Source organism: Hyalella azteca, unplaced genomic scaffold, assembly GCF_000764305.2.
Source record: "Hyalella azteca isolate HAZT.00-mixed unplaced genomic scaffold, Hazt_2.0.2 contig2714, whole genome shotgun sequence".
Lineage (NCBI taxonomy): Eukaryota > Metazoa > Arthropoda > Malacostraca > Amphipoda > Hyalellidae > Hyalella > Hyalella azteca.
In genome coordinates, this window is record NW_025932979.1 from 24,080 (window position 1) to 47,155 (window position 23,076).

The 23,076-nt window shown below is 37.5% G+C and overlaps 1 protein-coding gene across 1 annotated transcript; it reads left to right on the forward strand.

Moving 5' to 3' along the window:
* Positions 1-6,338: 6,338 nt before the first annotated feature.
* On the forward strand, positions 6,339-22,830 carry LOC108669721 (RNA-binding protein 5-like). The gene is made up of 19 exons (XM_018157125.2): positions 6,339-6,529; positions 6,906-7,040; positions 7,335-7,452; positions 9,166-9,481; positions 9,738-9,935; positions 10,549-10,570; positions 11,844-11,913; positions 13,835-13,908; positions 14,919-15,026; positions 15,588-15,721; positions 16,682-16,832; positions 17,525-17,594; positions 18,080-18,246; positions 18,621-18,843; positions 19,099-19,340; positions 19,662-19,892; positions 20,152-20,372; positions 20,645-20,804; positions 21,128-22,830. The coding sequence occupies exons 1-19, from the start codon at positions 6,503-6,505 to the stop codon at positions 21,461-21,463; spliced, it is 3,003 nt and encodes a 1,000-aa protein (XP_018012614.2). The 5' UTR covers positions 6,339-6,502; the 3' UTR covers positions 21,464-22,830.
* Positions 22,831-23,076: the final 246 nt, after the last annotated feature.

The window sequence follows — 23,076 nt, forward strand, 5'->3', positions numbered from 1 at the left end:
CTTCCTCAAGTTCATTTTTGAGTAATTGAGTCCAATAAGTAGAGGTAAAGTAGACTGGGTAAAGTATCATGGACATAATGGCAAGGCAGAGAGTTTTTTTTAGACTCTCCCTCAAGTTCATTTTTGAGTCCTATAAGTAGACCAGTAAAGTATCCTGGATACCAGGCAGTATTAGCATACTAAAGAAATTGGCTTAGCTAAATCTTGAGTAGCTAGCCTAAATGAGGAAATTACAAATGAACTGATTCTAAAAAAGCTCTAGTTTGCTACAATGATCATGGATACCTTATTACCAGCAATATAGTACGTAAGAAATTGGTATAAATCTTGAGTAGATAAGGAAATTAAAAATGAACTGATTCTAAAATATCTGTGGTTTGTCACTATCATAGTGGCAAAGCAGAAAGTTTTTTAGACTCTCCCTCATAGTGGCAAAGCAGAGAGTTTTTCAGACTCTCCCTCAAGTTCGTTTTTGAGTCCTATTGGTAGACCAGTAAAGTATCCTAGATACCAGCATTATCATACTTAAGAAATTGGTTTATATCTTGAGTAAATGAGGAAATGGAAAATGAACTGATTCTAAAAAAGCCCTGGTTTGCCACTATGCAGTCTCCCTTAAGTTCATTTTTGAGTCTAATAATGAGACCAGTAAAGTATCCTGGATACCAGCATTATCATACTTAAGAAATTGGTTTAAATCTTGAGTAAATGAGGAAATTAAAAATGAACTGATTATAAAAAAGCTCTGGTTTGCCACTATGGTCACTATGGCACTCACTCTGTATATGATAGCTAATCAGATAATGCTGGTCCAGGACTCCAGGTATACTGTTAATTTGTTAAATGTTAATCCATGATGCATGATTGATACTTCCATAGTTGCATCTTGATCTTCCTGGCAACTTAGCAGTTAGCAGGCTCACCAGGGCCCAGGCTGCAGATCTACAGTCTACTTGTGGACTAAAAAATCTCTGGTTTGTCAGTGTCACTAATTTTTCTCACTATGCTTGTGGCAATAACCATTATGGGTCTCAGATGGGACCATGGGAGTGGACAACCATTGGCATCAAATAACTGATAGGGTAAACGCGGTATATTCCGACACATTAAGGACGCATCGAGAAATGAAAAACTATAAAAAAAACGTATGCGTTACGTAAGTTCTGTTGCCTTCACATGACTCTCAAAACACTTCACTACGCGTCAGCAACGATGAAGCGTCGCAAAATGTTGCCATATTTATTAAAAAGCCTTTCTGTCACTCTGTGTGGCAACATCCGACACGTGGTGAGTCGTATTGCGTAAGCGCTTCAAATTTAACTGATACATATTGCCGACATCCACGTGTTCGAATTCCGTTTGCTGTGTGAGCTGTATTGGGAATTTGGGATACAACACGGCTTTGAATTAAAACACTAACGAATATTGAACACTACTTAATTACGTTTTAATTAACAGCTATTAGGCTTTTAATTAAGCAAATTTCAATTTTTGTACAAAGCTTTGAACGATCTGTGTGTGTCCAATTCAAGTTGTGTCGGAATTAGTTTTCATGTGTCTAAATCCAACATCTCAACTTAATCATCTATTAATTTATTTACGACTTGAAATCAGCGAATACAAGTATACTTAAAGGATTCCTAATGTATTCACAGACGTATTTAAAAGTCTCAAACCATAATATTCTTCCTATAAAAACAGTTATTCACTATTTGGTAGAGCCATGTCAACTGTCAAATTTGACACATTTTTTGATGATCTCACCACGTGGCATGCATTGTCTCTCTTTGGATCTCAATATTTTCCCACTAGATACCAAGACCTAGTGTTTTTGCAGTATTTCGACACGCAAATGTATGACGTCACCATTTCAACCATCAATGAACACATGAAACTAAAACAAAGCTTAATATAAAGGAAAAGCTGGAGAGGTGACGGAATTACCTACGATGTCGGAATATACCGTGTTTACCCTAACATGAGAAAATGTATCAAAAAACCAACAACATGAGTATGTTACTTACACCTTTTGACTGCAGTGAAAATTGATACACTGAGCTCCTCAGAAACTGCCATGCTTATGAAATTGCGTTTGCGCGTGGTTTGAAATCCAATACCGTAAAATGGCGGGATAACTTTAACCACTTTTTGTTTTTTTAACAAAAACCCCCAAAACTCAAAAACTATTTGACATAGAAAAACTATGTCAATGGCCATCAAAGGCCTAATACTGAGGCTACTTAACACAATAGAAAAAATGTAAAAAGTTTGCATATCTAATAGGTTGAAAAATTGATAATGTGACCCACAAAAAAGTCTTCCCCCATTGGGGGTGCCGTCCCCCAATGGGGGAACTTTGATCACCTAATGGCAGCCATGATGGGGTAACATTGACCGGCCTGGAAATAAAGTTAAAATTACCATAGGTACCTATATAACATATTTTATGTTTGATACACCTATTAATGTTTTTTCTTTATGTTTCAGACTCTACTGAGTCTTATATATGGTAATTTTAACTTAATTTCCAAGCCGGTCAATGTTACCCCATCACGGCTGTCTTTAGGTCTAGGTGGTCACATTTCGCCCATTGGGGGGGCGGCGCCCCCAATTTGCAAACTATGACACTTCCCACAAATTTGTCATTTGCATATGTAACTAGAAGAGTTCTACTGTTTACAATGCACCAAAACCTGGAGTTATTTGGAGTTATTTTACCAAAAAATAAAATTGATTTTACCACCCAGTCAAAGAAACCCCCAAGAGCTGGGGTAACAAAGACCATCACTTTTTTTGAAATTACATCAAAACTATGAGAGGCAGGAGCCAGCAATTTATGGTGAGTAAAGCTAGAGTATAGACCTGTATTTTGCATGTTTCAATTTAAGTTTAACTTCTCTAGTAAAAAAAATGGCATCATTTTGAAAAAAAAGTGGTCAAAGTTACCCCATTTTACGTTACCCGAATACCGTGTTGGCAACGCCTCCCAGCAGTCCCAGGGACCCAGTCCTGGACTCCCTCAATTAAGGTTACTAGTCATTTCATATCAAGTTCACTAGTCATTCAATCGTATCCACCTTAGCAAAAAATTCTCAAGATTTGGACAATACCAACAAAGTAAAATTTTCATCTATACATCCTAAATAAATGACAATGATTGGATTTGATTTCATTTTATGAACTTAGGTTTATACGTGGTAATAGAAATGTCCCTACTATTTCAGAAACTGTTATTGAATACACTTATGAAAACTAAATTTCTATTATCAATGGAGTCTTGGAAATAACAAAATCATTAAATTTATAATATTCAGCTATATAGATCTTGTTAGCAATAGGAGAGGAAGTAATTCAACTACCGTAAAATGGGGTAACTTAGACCGGCGGGGTAACTTAGACCACTTTTTGTTTTTTTAACAAAAACCCCCAAAACTCAAACTATTTGACAGAGAAAAATGTTGTCAATGGCCATCAAAGGCCTAATACTGAGGCTACGTAACACAATAGAAATATTTAAAAAGTTTGCATATGAGTGACAGTGTGAGCATATCTATTATCTAATAGGTCAAAAAATTAATAATGTGACCCACAAAAAAGTCGTCCCCCATTGGGGGCGCTGCCCCCCAATGGGAGAACTTTGACCACCTAATGGCAGCTGTGACGGGGTAACATTGACCGGCCTGGAAATTAATTTAAATTTACCATAGGTACCATATAACGTATTTTAGGTTTGATACACCTATTAATGTTTTTTTCTTCATGTTTGACTCTACAGTCTTATATATGGTAATTTTAACTTAATTTCCAAGCCGGTAAATGTTACCCCATCACGGCTGCCATTAGGTCTAGGTGGTCACATTTCGCCCATTGAGGGACAGCGCCCCCAATTTGCAATCAATGACACTTCCCACAAATTTGTCATTTGCATATGTAACTAGGAGAGTTCTACTACAATGCACCAAAACTTGGAGTTATTTGGAGTTATTTTACCAAAAATTAGAATTGATTTTACCACCCGGTCAAAGAAACTCCAAGAGCTGGGGTAACAAAGACCATCACTTTTTTTGAAATTACATCAAAACTATGAGAGGCAGGAGCCAGCAATTTATGGTGAGTAAAGCTAGAGTATAGACCTGTATTTTGCATGTTTCAATTTAAGTTTAACTTATCTAGTAAAAAATGGCATCATTTTGATAAAAAAGTGGTCAAAGTTACCCCATTTTACGGTACCTGAATACTGTGTTGGCAACGCCTCCCAGCAGTCCCAGGGACCCAGTCCTGGGCTCCCTCAATCAAGTTAACTAGTTGTTTCATATCAAGTTCACTAGTTGTTCAATCATATCCACCTTTGTGAAAAATTCTCACAATTTGGACAATACCAACAAAGTTTTCAATATTGCACAAAATTATGAGATAAACTGTCACTCTTCCTCTGCGTACTAGCACAGTGTGCCGTGTGGGCTGTGTGGCAGTGCTTCCATGAAAACATTTGTCACATGGTGGCAGGAGTGGAATTTTCCTAGTTGTTTCTGAAATCTTGTGGCTCCAACACGACAAATTTTTAATACAATTGGAATCTTGTGTCCCAATTGTGCATTTTTGTTAACAATTAGATAGGATGTAATTCATCTGATGAAAATCTCTTGGTTCCAGAAATGGGAAACCCCTAGTCATGGCCCCAAAGGTAGATGTTTTCCATGCTTGCATGGTGGTGTCACACACTTTTGTTTGGTTCTGTCTAGTTTGATTTCACAATAAATGGATTTGATCCACATTCCATACTGAGATTTAAATGATGGCAAAGTTGTTTCAAACTATAAACACCCATTGATATGCATCCAGATATGAATCTTTTCATATTTTTGCCCTATTTTGATGATATTGTCTAAATAACTTCCCTTCATATTCCAAATGATTTCATCTCCCATCATGAGTTTTCAAACGTCTCGTGTCTTTTAGAAAATGTTGGTTGTTTAGAAGCAGTAATTATTTTATTTTATTTTTCAAGTGAAAAAAGTTTAGTCATATAACATGTGGCCGTGTATTTATATTTAACAGCGGTGAAACCATTTAATCCCAAAAATTTGTGTACAAGTATTTAAAATTCATAATTTGATACATGAACAAAATAGATAATCAATTTTATCTATCAATTAATACAATGCAAAAGTTAATGATCAGTTATAAATATATGGAAAAATTATTTGAAATGGTTTCACAACTTGAAGGAACAGCCCCTAAACAAGTAAGCATGAGGTATTTGTGATTCTAATGATCAACGTTGGCTGAGATTATATTGACCAGTCAGTGGCAGAACAATTCGACACAATGGCGGCAATCCAACGGTTGCCGCTGAGGTTGCTTTGAACAGCCTTGGCACATATTTCTAAAGCTAATAAGCATCGCAGGAACAGAGGTAAAATTTTCATCTATACATCCTAAATAAATGACAATGATTGGATTTGGTAAGTATTTTATGAACTTGGGTTTATACATGGTAATAGAAATGTCCCTACTATTTCAGAAACTGTTCTGGAATACGCTTATGAAAACTAAAGTTCTGTCATCAATGGAGTCTTGGAAATAACAAAATCATTAAATTAAAAATATTCAGCTATATATAGATCTTATTAACAATAGGAGAGGAAGTAATTCAACTACCTTCAATGCTGATAGCCTCCGTGACAGCACTGAAGTTGCCAGCTTTCAATAGGAATGAATTCTTTTATAAACAAAACTAAACCACATCTTTCTAGTGCAGTTTAAAGTGTTTTTTGTATGTGGCAATTAAACCCATCAAGTTGTAATTCTGACCAGTATTATATGTATGGTTTTAGTGATGAGTTGCAAGATAGGCATGGGAATTTGTTATCTATGGGAATTTGTTATCTATGGGAATTTAGTTATAATTTAGAAGGTTTTTGGTTATATATAACTGAAGTTATGTATGTATGTAAACTGTGAATTCTAATAGTTTTTCAACCACTAGAATTTTTTTCAATCAAAGCACTTCATGACTCTTGCTCTTAATACACTTATTGATTGAACTGGTCTAGCCATGCTGTCTACAGTGAACTTTTCCTACAGTCCTGTTCATAGTTTGACTGTTATGTTTGACTGTTATGTTTTTACTTTGGAATTGCATGATTTTCACCTTATAAGCACTTGATCTAGACTAAGAGCACTCAAACTCAATTAAGATCTAGCTATAGGTCATGTATAATTTTGAAGCATGTTTTGTTCTTTATGGAACATGCATAAATTTATCATTGTTATTACAGGTATTTATATATATATATATATATTGTGTACTGTTATTAACCTCTAACTTGTTTACAAGTTTCAGAAACCTATTACTTGCTGCAATTAGATGCATAATTGTTTTTTGCTTCATTTGGATGCCAACAAACGGATGCACAATTGTTGTAGCTTTGAAAAAAATTAGATTTTTCAATATTTAGGGATTGTATTGTTGCTTCACTTGCCTGCTGTCAACGAGTTAATGCAGCGTGCTACTCCCATCATGGAGGTAATGATATTGTGCTATATCTTTCTAAAGACTTGTCTCGTATCTATTAACTTGGGTATTTTTTTTGTTAATCAAGACAATATTTATATATTTATCTAACCAAAAATCTGCTTTCTAGACCCACTTAGTGGTTTAGCATTGATGAGTCTACATGTTTTTGAAATGCTTTAAATGAAATGTTTTGTGCATCCTTCTTGCACCTCAGAAATTTTCAAATTTCTCAGCTCTATAATAAAGGTGCTATTGTACTTTTGTTGTACTTATATTGTCTCAAGTGATTTTTATCCTGCCATTTGTATAAAATATAATTTTGTATTTAAAATAGTAATATATCATGCTATATCTTGCCTGATATGTTCCAAAATATTATTTCCAGCTCCCTGGGCAGCTTGGACTGTCCGAGATGATAAATGCTATGGCTGCAAACCAGCCAATTTATGCTGTGCAAACCACACCTGGGCCATACCCTCTTGAGGCTCTTGCTCAGTATCCTCATTCCTACATGCAGCAGGTGAGATCTCTGCTCAGTATCCTCATTCCTACATGAAGCAGCTGGGATTCTGTTCAGTATCATTTGCTTTGAGCCTTTTTCTAACACAATATTTCAAATAACACAATATTTCAAAATGTTTCTTAAAGCTTTGGTTCACAAATAAATTGAACTATTAGCTTTGCAATCAAATGCTGTATTAGTTTTAGACATGATTTACATTAAGAGTGTAGAAAAGTTATTAAAAAAAATTAATATTTAAAAATATTAAAAAAAATATTAAAATCTCATGCTTTGTTCCTCATTTTGCGGTAGGGCCCCTTCCTGACGCCAGTGTCTGGAGCAACAGCCCTGCACCCGGGTGTTCTCACCCGCAGCCACCCTGGTCTCACAGCCCCTGCCCACCACCCAGCCCTCAGAGCTCAATTGCCTGGTAATTTGTCTGATTTTCATCTGAACAAATATTGTTAGGGGCACTCCTAACCTTCTAGCTTTAAAGGCCCGGTACAACCAATATAGTATTGGCTTTTATCAAGCGGAAAACTAGTTAAAGTACCTAACAGCAGGACAAATGAAACACAATACCAATCCAGCTAAATGAACTCGCAACCAAGAAGACAGACGAGATATACATTGAGATGATATGCATATATGATGGTGAGGAGTTAGTGGGGTGAATGAATGGGACATAAACAGTCTCAAGTTGAATTATTATTTACTTAACTGAATTTCCTATCAGGTACAGGGCTACCATTGTGAAAAGTTTATGGTTATAGTATTTTGTTGGACGAAATGCTTCCTACTTGCATTGAATTTAATTATTTAGTTTAGAAATGTATAAAAATGTTTGGTAGAATTCAAGCCAATGAAAGTAAAAGTTTCAATTCAATTGAATGTTCCTGTTTATGTGTTGTATATATATGCTTTTTAGGATGGACTTGATATTTTAGTGTTATTCTCATCGGTATTCAGTACTGAGATTTGAATTGTTAATTTATTGTATTCCTGCTGCTTTCTCTCATGAAAAAATTACTGTTTTTCTCTTGAAATTTTTACTAAAAAAATGTTTCATATTAATAAGGGAGCAAAGAATTATTCTAATATGATAAAAGTGATATGTAATTTCACAGAGTAATTTCTGAATATGTACATATTACATATTCAGAAATTACCATTTTCAGCCATGTACATATTAAATTTACTCCACTATAGGGCTTATCATGATTGAAAATCTTTATTTTCATTCAGATTTTATATGCCAAGCATAAAATTTTTTGTCTGGAGTATTCCAATCATTGTGACTTGCAGTAGATGAATAACCAGCACCAAATAGTCACATATAAAATATTAGTTATGTGCTAACTGTCTTTGTAGTGTCTGGTTTGTGCTCTCTGTCAATGCAAGCCTTTTAACATATTCGTATATCAGAGCCATGAAATAAACTTCCACCCTGGAAATGCTCATATTCTCTCTTTGATGGAATCCCCATGTAAATAATGAATGGCAGTATCTATAACAAAACTGCATGTCTGCATCATTACTCTATCTCGGATGCTAGGAGTACACAAATTAGACCAAAGCTTTCACAATGTGTGCTTCTGCCTTAAAATTGTGAATGAGTTCATTTCTGTGCAAATAACTTCAAATGTAACGTAAATTTGGCCAGTTCTGTGCATGTTCTGGCTTTATATATTGGATATGATGCTGTTGGTCAATGACTGCAATGTAAAGTGCTTGATATTCTACATACTTCTCCTTGTATTTAGTTGTTTTAGTAGGACTTGAATCTACGTCTAAGTTGCTGTAAACAATGTTATGCATGTGCTCTAAAAGCAACTGCACCTTGATGTCCTGAATACAATGCAGGGAATAATATTTTATTATGCTTGGATAAATAAAAATGTTATGTATTCCATGCTTATCGATATTAATACTACTTTACAACTAGATGCTTGTTTCAAATAATATTCATTCTTGAATAATAAGAATAATTAGTTTGAAATGGGGGAAATATGCATGATTGCAAAATAAATGTATACCTTTGTTGTGGTCATGTTGAATGCTTGGGAATGTTTTCAGGGTTATTTAGCAAATTACTGTGAAAGCAAATTTTAATTCCTGTGTGAACTTCACTGTATCCAACAAGCGATCCTGTCAGTGTCAGGAGGAGTCCACCCTGACGCCAACGGTGGCTATCCGCCACATCCACGGCTCATGGCTGACAGCGCTCTTGCTGAACATCTCCATCATCAACAACAACAACAGCAGCAGCAACAACAACAACAACAACCGCCGACTCTTGAAGAAATACAATCAGAGCGCAGGAGTCGGTCAGAGCAGAGAGAAGGTAGCGCAGGGTCTGGGGGCAGACGTGACAGAGAGTTCTCTGAAGAACATCAGCCTGCTGACAGAGACCGCAGAAGTGACCGTAGCCGTGAGCATCGAAGAGACCGCGACCACAGGTAAGCTTTGTAGTGGAATGGAATTATCAATGTAATAATATTAATTATTATTGTATTTTGTAATGGAATGCTGTAGGCTGTGACAAGCTTTATCCATAAAACTCTACATGCAGGGACTGGTAAAGTCCATATAAAAATTAGCTCTTAACAAGTGCCCTGGCCTTCACAATTTTAGTACTCAGGCCTTATCAATATTATATATGATATAAGAGTTTTTTCCACTCACATATTGTAAAATTTTTAATTGAATCTTCAGGGATAGGCGGGATCGGAGAGATCACAGAGATCGTAACCGGGATCGGGATCACGATCGCAACCGTTCACGCGATCGCAGCGATTCTGACCGAGACAGAGACCGTGACCGAGATCGTCGTGACCGGTACAGAGACGACGAGAGGAGCAGCAGCCCCAAGATGCGTGGAGATCGCCACTCTGAGCACCACGACCGCGACTAGTGAGAATAAAATACCCAGGTTCCCCTTCTTGGGAAGTTTAAATTCCCTTTCTTGAGAACTTTAAATTCCCCTCCTTGGGAACTTTGAATTCCCCTTCTTGAGAACTTTGAATTCCCCTTCTAGAAAAACTTCGAATCCTCTCCTTTGATTCAGTGCCCAAAACGAAGGGCTTGATTGGATAAGTTAAAAGAAGTTCCAGGATTTCGGTGATATCAAAACTTTAAGTCCTATCACCTTGGTTTATAGCAGTACTGTACGTTATAACCTCGGGTTGATGCCGTCTTTGGCCAACTTACAATTCAAGGCAGTTTAAGAGTTTGGCATCTGAATCACTACTTTGAAAAGGCGTTAATGTACATTGTTTTTAACCAAAAACAGTAAATCAATGTACAATTTTCGACTAGGAATGAATTATTTTGTAGGGAATGTAATTATTATATTTCAACACTGATTGTGTGGCTTGTATTGAAGTAATGAATGGTCTGTTTAGCCTTGAATACTGCGATTGTGTGGCTTGTATTGAAGTAATGAATGGTCTGTTTAGCCTTGAATACTGCGATTGTGTGGCTTGTATTGAAGTAATGAATGATCTGTTTAGCCTTGAANACTCACCCAGCCCATCACCGAGAACGATGTGAGACGTCGTTAAGTTTCTGTTTTTAGTTTAGTTTTGGTGTGGAAGGCTAGGTTTATATAAGAACATTGATTTGAATGCAAGCAGTTTTACTGTGTAAATCAAATATGGTGTGCTACATCACCCAGCCCATCACCGAGAACGATGTGAGACGTCGTAAATTTTCTATTTTTAGTTTAGTTTTGGTGTGAAAGAAGAATAAAGGATGTGAAAGGAGAAGTTTATATAAGAACATTGATTTGAATGCAAGCAGTTTTATTGGGTAAATCAGACATGGTGTGCTGCATAACCCAGCCCATCACCGAAAACGATGCGAGACCAGGTCATGTTTTACTTTTAGTTTCGTTTTTGGTTTAGAGATTGGGCTTGCCATATGATGGCGAAATACGGCCAAATCCGCCGATAAAAATGGACAAAAGAGGCGCACAATAAAATATTTAATTCTAAATTTGCAGGTGGCTGTGCAAACATTCGATTTTCATTTTTTTGAACATTGTAAAATACTGTAACGAAGTACCGCCAACATAAATTTTTGCCGGCAAGTACAATTGGAAAAACTAAATTGTGGAATTTGGTCGAATTGGCAGCCTAATTAAAGTTAAAATCTACATTTTGTGTTGAAAGCGAGCAGCTTTCTTGTGTTAGGGAAATATTTCTGTATTATTATTGACAATTATTTGAATAGTTCTGAAAATTTTGTTGTAAAATTTTAATGATTATTTTTTCGTTACTACCTATAGTCATTTCCAAACGCGAGTGTATTGGCCAGATTACAAAATAAAATACCTACTCTTGCATTTAAGATTTCGGAATGGAAACGTTCTTTGCAAGCCACAGAATGGAATGTGATATATGAGAAGTTAATTGAGCATTTGAGATCGCGGCCTTCAAATATTATCCATTGAACTCAAAGGTTGTTTTGAAGAAGAATTATGTTTCTTGTGTTGAGAAAAACGCTTTGATGTTTTGTGCGTCAACCTGGTATTTTGAATAATAATACACAATTCCCAGAGAATTAGGGTGCCGAATTTATTTGTCCGCAAATGTTTCTGTGAATTAGTCATTGTTAACTAACCATTGCATTACGAAAGAAATTTTACTAAAAAAAACATGTATTGTTTGTTGTCCTTTGTTTGTCTTCCTTAACCTGAAATTTTGTGTGCATTATTTCTAGATGAGAACAAGAGAATAGTTTCGTGGAAATATTGACGAAAGATCGTGGCTATGTTCCTTAAATATATAAATATTGAGATGTTTTTTTTTGGTTGTGCAGATACGAGAAGATATCCTGGCGTGCAGCTTGACCCCAAAGGACATTCGTCTTGTTCGCAGGAAGGAATCAGGTAGAGTGACTAACCCATTATGTGTGGATAAAACCTTCCCTTCTTTGTTCTTCGTAACTTGTTTGATTCTTGTTTATTGGGATCCTCTTTGTTTGTGTTGCCTTCTGTAGCCACGTGTTCTTTGCCCCCTTCAGTGTTTATGTGCAGGTTTGACCTGTAGTGCTGCCATGAGGGTTTACTCGTAAAATAGACAATCTTTACAGGAATAAACATGTTTATGTATTAGCATAGAAGAATGTACGAGTTTTATCTTATCACAGAAATGATATCTTGATCAACTAGAACCTTCGTCACGTCCAGCACCTTCATCTGATGACGTCTCATTTGTCTTTTTTTTCAACAGGCTTTTGTACTTTTAATATATCGATTACTGTGATCTTATACAATGTTCACTATTTTTGTGTTATTCATGTTGACTTTTATGCCACTGTCAACATATTTTTTTTGTTTACTGTTGTCATCGTTTAGTCAGCCATGAAGCTAGGTAGCAATTCTTATTAATTTATAAGAGAAATGACTCATTATTTGTGTATATATTCATTCATTGAATGAGGTAAGTGCTTCATTATGACTAAATAGTAAATAATCGTTCTTATGATTTTTTAAACACTAATTGTTGTATAGTATCTTTGAAGCTTTTGAATTGGTTTTATATGATTATCAACTTCATATCGTGTATCAAAATCACTTAGAAACAACTTTACTGCTCACTCTTCCTGAACGCAGTTGGTACTAGGAACAAATGTATGTACTAAAAACTGGCCTAAAAGACAAAAAGTGCGGTATTTCGTGCAATATGTTTAATTCAAGCTTAACATTAGAATTGTTTGCATCGTGGGCTGAAGACGACTTTTCGGTATCTTAAGTAACGTAATACTTTTCATGCTTGCTGAAGTCACTTTAAAGTAATACTTATCATTATCACTGTGGAAGTTTTAAATTAACTTATCCTGAGCGCTGTAGTCACCATAAGTAATATGACAGTATATGAGCCAATAATAATTCAAGCTTAACATTGGAGTTGTTTGAATCATGGGCTGAAGACGACTTTTCGGTATCTTAAGTAACGTAATACTTATCATGCTTGCTGAAGTCACTTTGAAGTAATATTTATCATAGACAAAAAGTGCGGCATTTCGTGCAATATGTTCAATTCAAGCTTAACATTAGAATTGTTTGAATCGTGGGCTGAAGACGACTTTTCGGTATCTTAAGTAACGTAATACTTATCATGCTTGCTGAAGTCACTTTGAAGTAATACTTATCATTATCACTGTGGAAGTTTTAAATTAACTTATCCTGAGCGCTGTAGTCACCATAAGTAATATGACAGTATATGCCAATAAGTTCTAATCCACAACCTCCGTCACTGTATGCAAAAATAAGCTGTATGGTAGAAGAAGTTTTGCCTACGAACGTGAACTGATGAATAGATTTCATATTTCTACCGTGTATTTGATTATTGCATCTGTAGATAGTTCTTTAAAGGTGGGTTTTATTTATGAGGCGGTGATTGTCTAGTAAGTTTCATTGATTTCTCTTGATGACTCATTTCAAGAGGCTGCTTCTATGAATAATCATTTTATCCATTCATTTCCAATGTGCAATAGGTATAAATTATAAATAAATATCTAATGCATTGCCCTGCTATTATTTGCGATGTTGTTGTCTAATGTTCTTAGCCAGGCAACAGAGCCGCTGTTGTGGCAGCCCCAAGGGAAGAGGAAGACTCAGGAGCACTTGGTGTGTGGGGTATGGTAACCATGCTACCACAGCCTAGCTACTACCACCACCACTAGCTACTTCTCCTACCTCTACTCTTGTGTCTCGACAGTACCTACTGCAGGAACCATGGACCTTTTGTCTGTGTCGAGCCAACACTCAATATTAACTCTGGGCTTGTGTGTGTTCTTACGTCTAGGTGCTTCAAGAGGCTTTGCCTTCGTGGAGTTTTCGACCGTTCATGAAGCTACTCGCTGGATGGAAGCAAAACAGGTATCCTGATGGCTGGCTGGCCGGCTGGTTGGCTGGCTCTCCTCAGGCCTACCGAGCCAAGCAAGCCCCTAAGTAGCTAGCTCTCTGCTGCTCAAGAACAAATCTTGTTCCTCCGCATCTTCTGCCAACCAACTTGCACTCATCAAGTAGCTACGTTTATTAATATCATCTCGGGCACTTGGCCTGAGATGCGTCACTAGCAATTCTTATTGGTCATTCTACTACAAAAATCCTAGATCACAGCATCAAAAGTTAACAGTTTGAACTTTCGTATTTAAAAAAAGTAAACCTTGTTTCTTCATAATCAATGAAGTTGGGTCTGGATAGATTAGGTGTTTGCTGATAGACGTTATGTTCAATTATCGGCAGATTTTAAGTAACTCAATCCCTGCCCGAGTTCTTCTCTATCTCATAAAGTTCAGTTTAGCTTTGTCCCTAATCTGTAGAACGTTTGTAAACTTAAGTATTATAAACTTTTTGCCTCGTGCACGCTCATATGGTGTAGGGTGTGAGAAAGGTCAGACCTATAATGACTGTCAATGAACAGTAAAACTTATCACGCGATCCCATAGATCGTCTTTCCTACAGTGCTTAAGATCTTTGTAAGCTGTCACACGGCTCCACGTACCATAGTAATGGAAGACGCTCCGACAGCAGACCTCCAGCTGATCTTATCTCGTGAAGGGTCCCATGCCAGGGCTTTGGCAACCAGTGCTCTCTCCCTCTCACAACTCCGCGTCAACAACTTAACCGTGATATACTTTGATTAATTTTCCTCCTTAAACCTATCCACATTGCCATTTTTAGTAAATTAATTTTAATAACTCACTCCCATTTCTAGACTCGTTTTTGTATCGTAAAATCAATCCCATTAAAGATGTTATTCATGGTTTATCTGTTAACTTTTATGACGATGTCGGACGTAAGTTGTTGACGAGGTGTTGGTGAGAGCGAGCGACGTGGCGTGCGTGTGTCGGATGATAATCGCGCTGTTGTCCCACTTGTTGCAGGGCGTGCTGGTGCTCTACGACAACGTGCGCTGCTCTCTGCAGTACAGCATCCCGAAAGACGGCACCGACAGGTCGGGTAAAGGCACCCACGACTGGATCTGTCACAGGGTTAGTATTCAGTAGGAGTTTTATCAATATTTGTTTCGGTAAATTTCCAAGTTACATTAACGGCGTGTTTCCGCTCCAGACAGGTTTTATTTGCTTATTTTAATTATTTTAATCAATGGCAAAATAACTTGTCTCATTCTGAGATCTGATTGTTCTATTGCATTTTATTAGTATTTATTAGACTTTACTGTCTCCAGGAATTCGTTCTTATGTCTACGAAATTGCCTTATCAGTTTGTTTTGTCTTTAAGCAAAAGAATTTTTCGGTGCCCTTTGGTCGTTTACTTACATGTTACTATATTAGTAATATTTTGTCCAATTGTGAAAAAAATCATTTGTGAGTGCCATCTGACAATCTTCATTAAATAGTTTCATGCAAGCTTTGGAATCTATTTTCTATATCAATGTCGACATAATAATGTATGTTAGATTTACGCTACAAAGAAGTATCTGCAAAACAACAAAATAAAATCGTCATGTTCAATCGGTGCCTTGAATGATCTAATTTAGGAAGGCGTGCAAGTAGTCATACTTATTTATTTATTATTTTTTTTTTGTTCAGTGCTACGTACAAAACTTCAAGCGTCGGGACAACTGCTTCAAGTGCTCCGCTCCACGCCACTCTGCTGAAGGCGGCGGCGACGGCGGTGACGAGGCCTGCAACTACCCCACCTACAGTAAGTCGTCCCTCATTGGGTGCGGAAGCTGTCTCTTATACACATCTAGATGTGTATAAGAGACAGGACACACACACTGAAAATCACACTCTTNTCATTCAGTTTTAGATTCAGCTGAATCATTCAGTTTTAGATTCAGCTGAATCATTCAGTTTTAGATTCAGCTGAATCATTCAGTTTTAGAATCAGCTGAATCATTCAGTTTTAGATTCAGTTTTAGATTCAGCGGAATCATTCAGTTTTAGATTCAGCTGAATCATTCAGTTTTAGATTCAGCTGAATCATTCAGTTTTAGAATCAGCTGAATCATTCAGTTTTAGAATCAGCTGAATCATTCAGTTTTAAATTCAGCTGAATCATTCAGTTTTAGATTCAGCTGAATCATTCAGTTTTACATTCAGCTGAATCATTCAGTTTTAGATTCAGCGGAATCATGAGCAGAAGCTGAATCATTCAGTTTTAGGTAGTCGTGAGAGTGCGTTTTATGACAACGATTGGTGTTTATCATAACAAAAATTTTATCCAATGCAGGGCGTTATTTGCCGGTCACTTGTAAGGAAATCTTGGCGTGCCTCATTAACATTGTCTAGTCGAAAATAAATTATATACAAATCACATTGCGTGACTTGTAGAAATTGGAGAAGAACCTAATGCTCGAAAATGCACCTGAAGTCTCGAAAACAATTTTATGTTCGAGACTTCAATTTTATGTTTATGTTTGTCAATTTTATGTTGCGATTGTACAGATAAATTGCACTCCTTAACTGACATATTTACACCTTGTAGGAGGTTGAGGAGGGTTTATTTTTAATCTACACCAATAACAATATTCTAACGTCAGAAAATAGACAGTTAACAAAGTCCTGCAAATTCAATGATGAAAAATCTGTTACAGGCCCAAGTTAAACTATAGTGAAGTGTTAATTTTTGATAGTGTGTAAATTTTCAGTGCTGTTCTAACGTGTGCCTCCGTCGTCAGGTCGGTGCGCATCGGCCGAGACCCGCTGACGAACATCTCCCGAACGAACATCTCCCGTGGCGTGTGTTTCGTGGAGCTCGACTCTGTCTACGACGCCATGACGCTCTTCAACAAACTCATGAGCCGCCCTCCCACCATTGACGGCAAGCCCGTGAGTCCTTATGTGTTGTCCAGTCCATTGACGGCAAGCCCGTGAGTCCTTATTGTTGTCCAGTCCACCGCGGTCGGCAAGCCCGTGAGTCCTTATTTGCTGTCCAGTCCATTGACGGCAAGCCCGTGAGTCCTTATTTGCTGTCCAGGCCACCGTGGACGGCAAGCCCGTGAGTTCTTATGTGCTGTCCAGTCCACAGTGGACGGCAAGCCCGTGAGTTCTTATTTGCTATCCAGTCCACCGTGGACGGCAAGCCCGTGAGTCCTTATTTGCTGTCCAGTCCATTGACGGCAAGCCCGTGAGTCCTTATTTGCTGTCCAGTCCATCGTGGACGGCAAGTCTAGTTTAGCTGCAGCTTGCTGTTAACTTCAGCTGCAGATATAAAAAATCCTACAAATTCTTTAATTGTTGGTTTACAGGTTTGTCTTCGATAAATAAAGCTGAAAATTACTTCATTCAAGGTAAATCTTAGTCTTCGTTTTGTTGGCGCCATTCAAAAATATTGTTAATTTACTTCTAATCTAAACTAATTAAATAACCTGATGTAGGTATATATAATTTTTCTCATCAGTTTGGGTATTAATAGTTTTACATTTCATGTTTATGTCTGAATCTTTGATGAAGCGGCAAAAAAATGTATTCATATACCCTTGAAATCAAATCTTTTAGCGCTACCAATTATTTAATTGCAGATCAACATTTCGTACTGCAAACTGAACAACCACAGCAACAATCAAATGGATAAACCCACTAACTCAGAGTGTGAGTATTGCGTGTATAACGTCTATCATGAAAGTTTTTAGTGTGAAGAACATTTCTGTTTCGTGTTGCAATAATAAATACAATTTGTTAGTTCCTCACTGAGTTTAAGGCTGGTTTTATAACTAGCTAACTAGCTACTTCAGCTTTCCGGTTACTTCTCTTAGCAAGTCACTTACTGCTCAACTTGAGTTATTTTCTGGTAGATTTTCGTTTTGACAACTCAAATTTTTCCAGCTATAGTCTAGTCCTTAATATCGTTGCCTTACTTGTGCTGTTATTGAATAATGTTTTCAATATTCATTGCTTCTGTTTGGGTCTCAACGCCCAAACATTGTCCGATGTAGTATCAATCTCCCACAAGGTAGCAATATTTTATCTTTATGTATAAACTTTCATTTTCTTGGTTCATAATTGCTTTAAATTTATATTGATTTATAGATTATATAATAATTCTAAATATTCTGTTGTCCGTGTTTCATGAACAGACTGGGGTCAGAGCCACAGTGGTACGTCAGATCAAGCTCTCCCTGACACGAACAACATTGCTGAGCTGGCAGAGTACAGCGCCTCACTGTACGCTAAGACTCCTGAAGAACACGCTACCTACGTACAGTACTACACAGAGTACTTCCAGTCGCAGCAGCACGAGCAGGTGTGTACAGTACTCCGTGTAGTATTAGCATGTGTATACAGTACTACATTGAGTACTTCCAGTCGCAGCAGCACAAGCAGATTGCTTTACGGGCAATAATGCTCCGAAAGATAGAAATTTCGAGTTATTCAAACAGGAAACGTGAGGAAATGAGCTTGCCATCATTCTAAAGAAGGCAGACAAAGCAGGGTTTACTTTTTGCTAGTCTAGTTATGATATATTATTTTTTTTCTGCATTGCTGTTTTATTGCTTTCTGTGAACGGTAAAAAATTGTTATGAAATTGCAGTGAAATATGAATCCAAGCAACAAATTTTGTTGAGCTCATACCGAAAATTTTTTTTTCATATGAATCATAACCCGTTTTATGTTCAGGGCACCACGCAGTCTGACTCAGCAAACGCTGCTGCTGCCGTAGCGCAGTCTGCCCTCAAAGCGATGCAACACAAGAGCAATAGTCAGGCATTAGTCGCCTCCACTACCACCTCCTCTACCGCATCTGCCACCACTGCCACCTCCGAGACTGCGCCGTCGGCCACTACTCCTGCAGCGTCCGATGCATCTGCTACCACTGCCGCATCTGAATATCCTCAGTATCGTGAGTGGACAAATAACGGTTCAAATTATCTTCTGTTGACATGATAAATTGTTGTTTCATGTCGTTGTCTGACTATAGTCTAGCGCTAGCCAAATTGTGAACAGCCTAAACCAAAATTATTTTGAAACATTTATATCATTGGTGACTTGATAGCTGCTCGGTATTTCTCCTTGATATCTGCAAGACATGATAAAAATAGGCACGTTACATTATGCCAATTTCCATGCATAATATCAAGATTAACCGTTTGAGCAGCCACTCCCGACGTAAGTACGTACCAGTATGACGAGACCTCAGGCTTTTATTACGACCCGTCCACGAGTCTTTACTACGACGCCAACACCTGCTACTATTACAACGCTGAGTCTGGTCAGTACCTCTACTGGGACGCTGAGAAGTCCACGTACCTACCAGCGCCCACCGCTGACCAGAACCAGGCCAACAAGAACATCATGCCTGGGGAGAAGAGGGAGAAGGATAAGGACAAGCAGGAGAAGGTATTTACTTTCGTATTTCACTCTGTTTTTGGTGATTCCTGTGGGGAAAATTGTCTAATTTTACATCAACGTGTCGTGTTCATGTCTTAGGTATTTATGCGTGACTTTGGTGAGCGGGTGTTTTTTAATTGATACTTTAAAAGTATACCAAATTTAACTCGTGTACCTGATGCACTTCACTTTACGATGGCTGTATTATTTCAGGTAGAATGTACTATTTTTGAATCATATTTGTATCAATTGATGATTGATATTTGTTTCAATTGTAGTGATGCGTCTATCTTTTTTGTTACACGAAAAATGCACTAATGATTAATCCAGGTAAAGGTGGCTAAGAAGATTGCAAAGGACATGGAGCGGTGGGCCAAGGCGCAGAACAAGCGCAACGATACAGGCAAAGGAGGCAACGAGACGCTCCCTGGGGGCGCCAGCACGGATGGCAGCTCCAGCGGCACCGCCGACGCTGCCTTCGCTGTACTCCTGGAGAGACGGTCCAACCCTCCTGAAAAACTCTCCCTTAAAATGCACCTCAAGAAAGATCCTCCGTCCCTTGTGAGCTTTTCTTTTTATAAAATTCCTCTTATTTATTTTCTTGAGACTTTCTTATAATGCTAAATTCTTGCAAACGTTTGCTTGTCTATGAATATTTTTAGCTTTATGTATTAACTACGAGTGTTAATTTAATTAAGAAAATTCAAAAATTTAAGTTATAACGCATGTCACGTTTTATTTCAAGCTTTAAAATTATTTTAGGTTAACAGAATACCGCGTAAGATGTTTGACAAATGCAAATTATTATTTTATTGGTCAGATGGCTGGCGGTTTATTGAAGAAGTCTGGTTTGGTAGCGGCTTACGGAGGTGACCAGAGCGACAGTGGCGACGAGGAAGCCAGTAATGTGGCCCCGCCGCCCCCTCAGCAGCCCCCTGCTGACACCCCAGCTAAAATTAATGATAATGAATTCCTGGACCTCGTCAAGATGGCGTGTCTTTTGTGCAAGCGCCAGTTCCCCAACAAAGAAGGCCTTGACAGGTTGGCTTGGAAGAAAATAATTAAGGGAACTCCTCAAAAAATTCTCGACTATCTTACACAATCGTTTTTCAACTGATCGCAATTTAGTTATTGTTGCAATGTTTGAAATGTGTTGTATTCTTGCCATTTTTTATGTGGAATGCTCGTCTTTTTCTGAACAATAGCTAACAAATTAATGAAAAAGTAATTATTTGAAAAATCAAACAATGATTAAAGTGAACTATAATTCAATGAATGTTTCGACTGTTGTATAATTGAACTGTGTTCGACAGGCACGTGCTACTGTCAGGCCTTCACAAGAGCAACCTGGAGGCTCTGAAAGGCAAGGATAACGAAGCCGAGGATACCAATTCTGCTCAGTACAGAGACCGAGCTCAGGAACGTCGCTTGAAGTACGGCTTGCCTAGTAAACCTCCTCCAAATAAACTCAAGGTATCATTAATTTACCTGATGAGTTCTTTCAATTTATTCACTTTAATCCCAATACCTTTATGTCCCCCAGAAAGTAATGATGTAGTCATCAAAGTTAAGAAATGTATTTCCAGCCATCTTTACCGTATTTACCATAGATGTTAAATGGATGTTACCGTATTTACCGTGATGTTAAATGCTATTTCTCTGATTATATTTTGTAGAATTTTCAACCAAAACTTATTTGTGTGTATAACGATAATTGCTATGTTGTTGTGTGCTACGAGCTAAATAAATTAATTTATAAAATTGATACGTGTTTTCTCCAATATTTTAATTTTCAGGAAAAATACATGTCAGTACGGGAGGAAATAAGCGCCATCAGCTACGAAGAACCAACTAAACGCGGAATCGGAGCAGAAAATATTGGTAACAAACTCCTGAAGAAGATGGGCTGGAATGATGGACAGGGTCTGGGCAAAAGCAATCAAGGCCGAACGCAGATCATCGAAGCGGAAAGACGCGTGTCGTCGGTAGGCTTGGGTGTACAGTCGAGTAGCTATGCTGTCGTCGGAGACTCGTACAAGGATTGCGTCAAGAAAATGATGTATCATCGATATAAAGAGCTCGAGTCTCAAGGAAAAGATGACGAAGATGAGGACGACGGCAACAATTCGTAAAGTTAAAAGTAACTGTTTATTCATTCACGATTTTCCTTGTAGAAATCTAATAAGTGAGATTCTTTATGCTCAACTGTTTTATCGCCTATAATACGAAATTAATTTTATCGGGTATCGGAATGTGTGATGTGTATATTTTCTGTTCATTTTCATGTGAATGCTCCTATTTCAATCTCTGAAATAAGCTTGCCTATCCAGAATTATTTTTTACTCGGTTCTTCACCAGAAACTGTATAGCAGTTATAAGCGGCATTGGCGCATTAGATACGAGGCGCTATACCAATTTATGAATTTGCTTTAGCAACACAAAAAGCTCGAACTACTGCTTCATGAACCATATTTAATATTTATTAATACTTTTTTGGGTACGATAAGTTAAGAATTATTTGTCTCCCTAGCCCGGTTGTCGAAATAACGTACGATATCTTCCTGCCGTTTCTTGAATACTTTTCTTCGGGTCACGATTGTCTGTAAACTTTTCACCTTGTTGCTCAGATTTCCTTGTGTATTGTACAATTAATTTTGCCGTAACAATTTATAGAAAGTTCAGTGAGTTGATGCCAAATCTTGAATAAAATTAAACTCTGCCATGTGAGAATTTCTACCAAACTCAATAATTCAACACCGCTTCTCGACGGAGTACTTAACCTATTAATCGTCAAGATTAATATGGTCGTCAATCTTGGATGTGGTAAGCAAGAATATCGAATAATATGGGCATTGTCACTAAACTGTGGAAAATTGACAATTTCGCTATCCAATGTGTCGAGTATCCTGAATTTTGTTTTAATCGTGTCCTTGTTGCGTGAATTTGTATCCCTTCAGCTCATTGAGATAAATCTGTGACGTAAATTTTTGTTTTTCATCTTGGTATTGTCAATATTTTGTTGTTATGGTTCCTCGTGATCTGTAACATAGGAATACTTGCGTCGTTCCCGAGACGAAGGCTCCGAGATCATCGCTAGTTACACGACAAATCTTGTTGTTTAGGTGCTTCTGAAGATTCGATGTTGGATTCTCTGCGTTGCAGTAGTTACATGGCATTTGTAATAAATTAGACGTAGGCTCTCTGTAAATGCGTCATTAATAGACTTATTTACTCACTTTTTTTTTTCCAGTGGTCACAAACTTGACCTATTCATTTTGGTTGATATGTTTTTGCCAACCTACATTACCATGTTAGCTCATCTCTTAGGCTGACTTAGTAAAGGCGCTAAGGCTGGGCAGCATAATTAAATTTCGTTTGTTGATCGACTTCCGTACGGTTACTATGTTTTCAACACCCAAAACCAGTGTATTATTGAATAGAGCAACATTATCGTATATTCCTGTGTAAATAAAATTTGCATTATATTTAATCATCCCATTCTGCCTTTTCAATCACGAATGATGTTAATTTTAAAGAACGGTAGAATGTTTTACAGAGTGTTGGCTCGCGGGCTAGTTTGAGAGTTACATGTGGCCAACGGCTGCGCTCCCAAAGCACATGGCCGCATGGCGTTGTGGTTTATTAGTGGTTCGGGATATCGTTAACAAATTAATTGCGATATTTTTTATGCACGACCGTTCCCGACAGTATCTGTTATTTGTTAAAAACTGCAAGCTTTATTTTC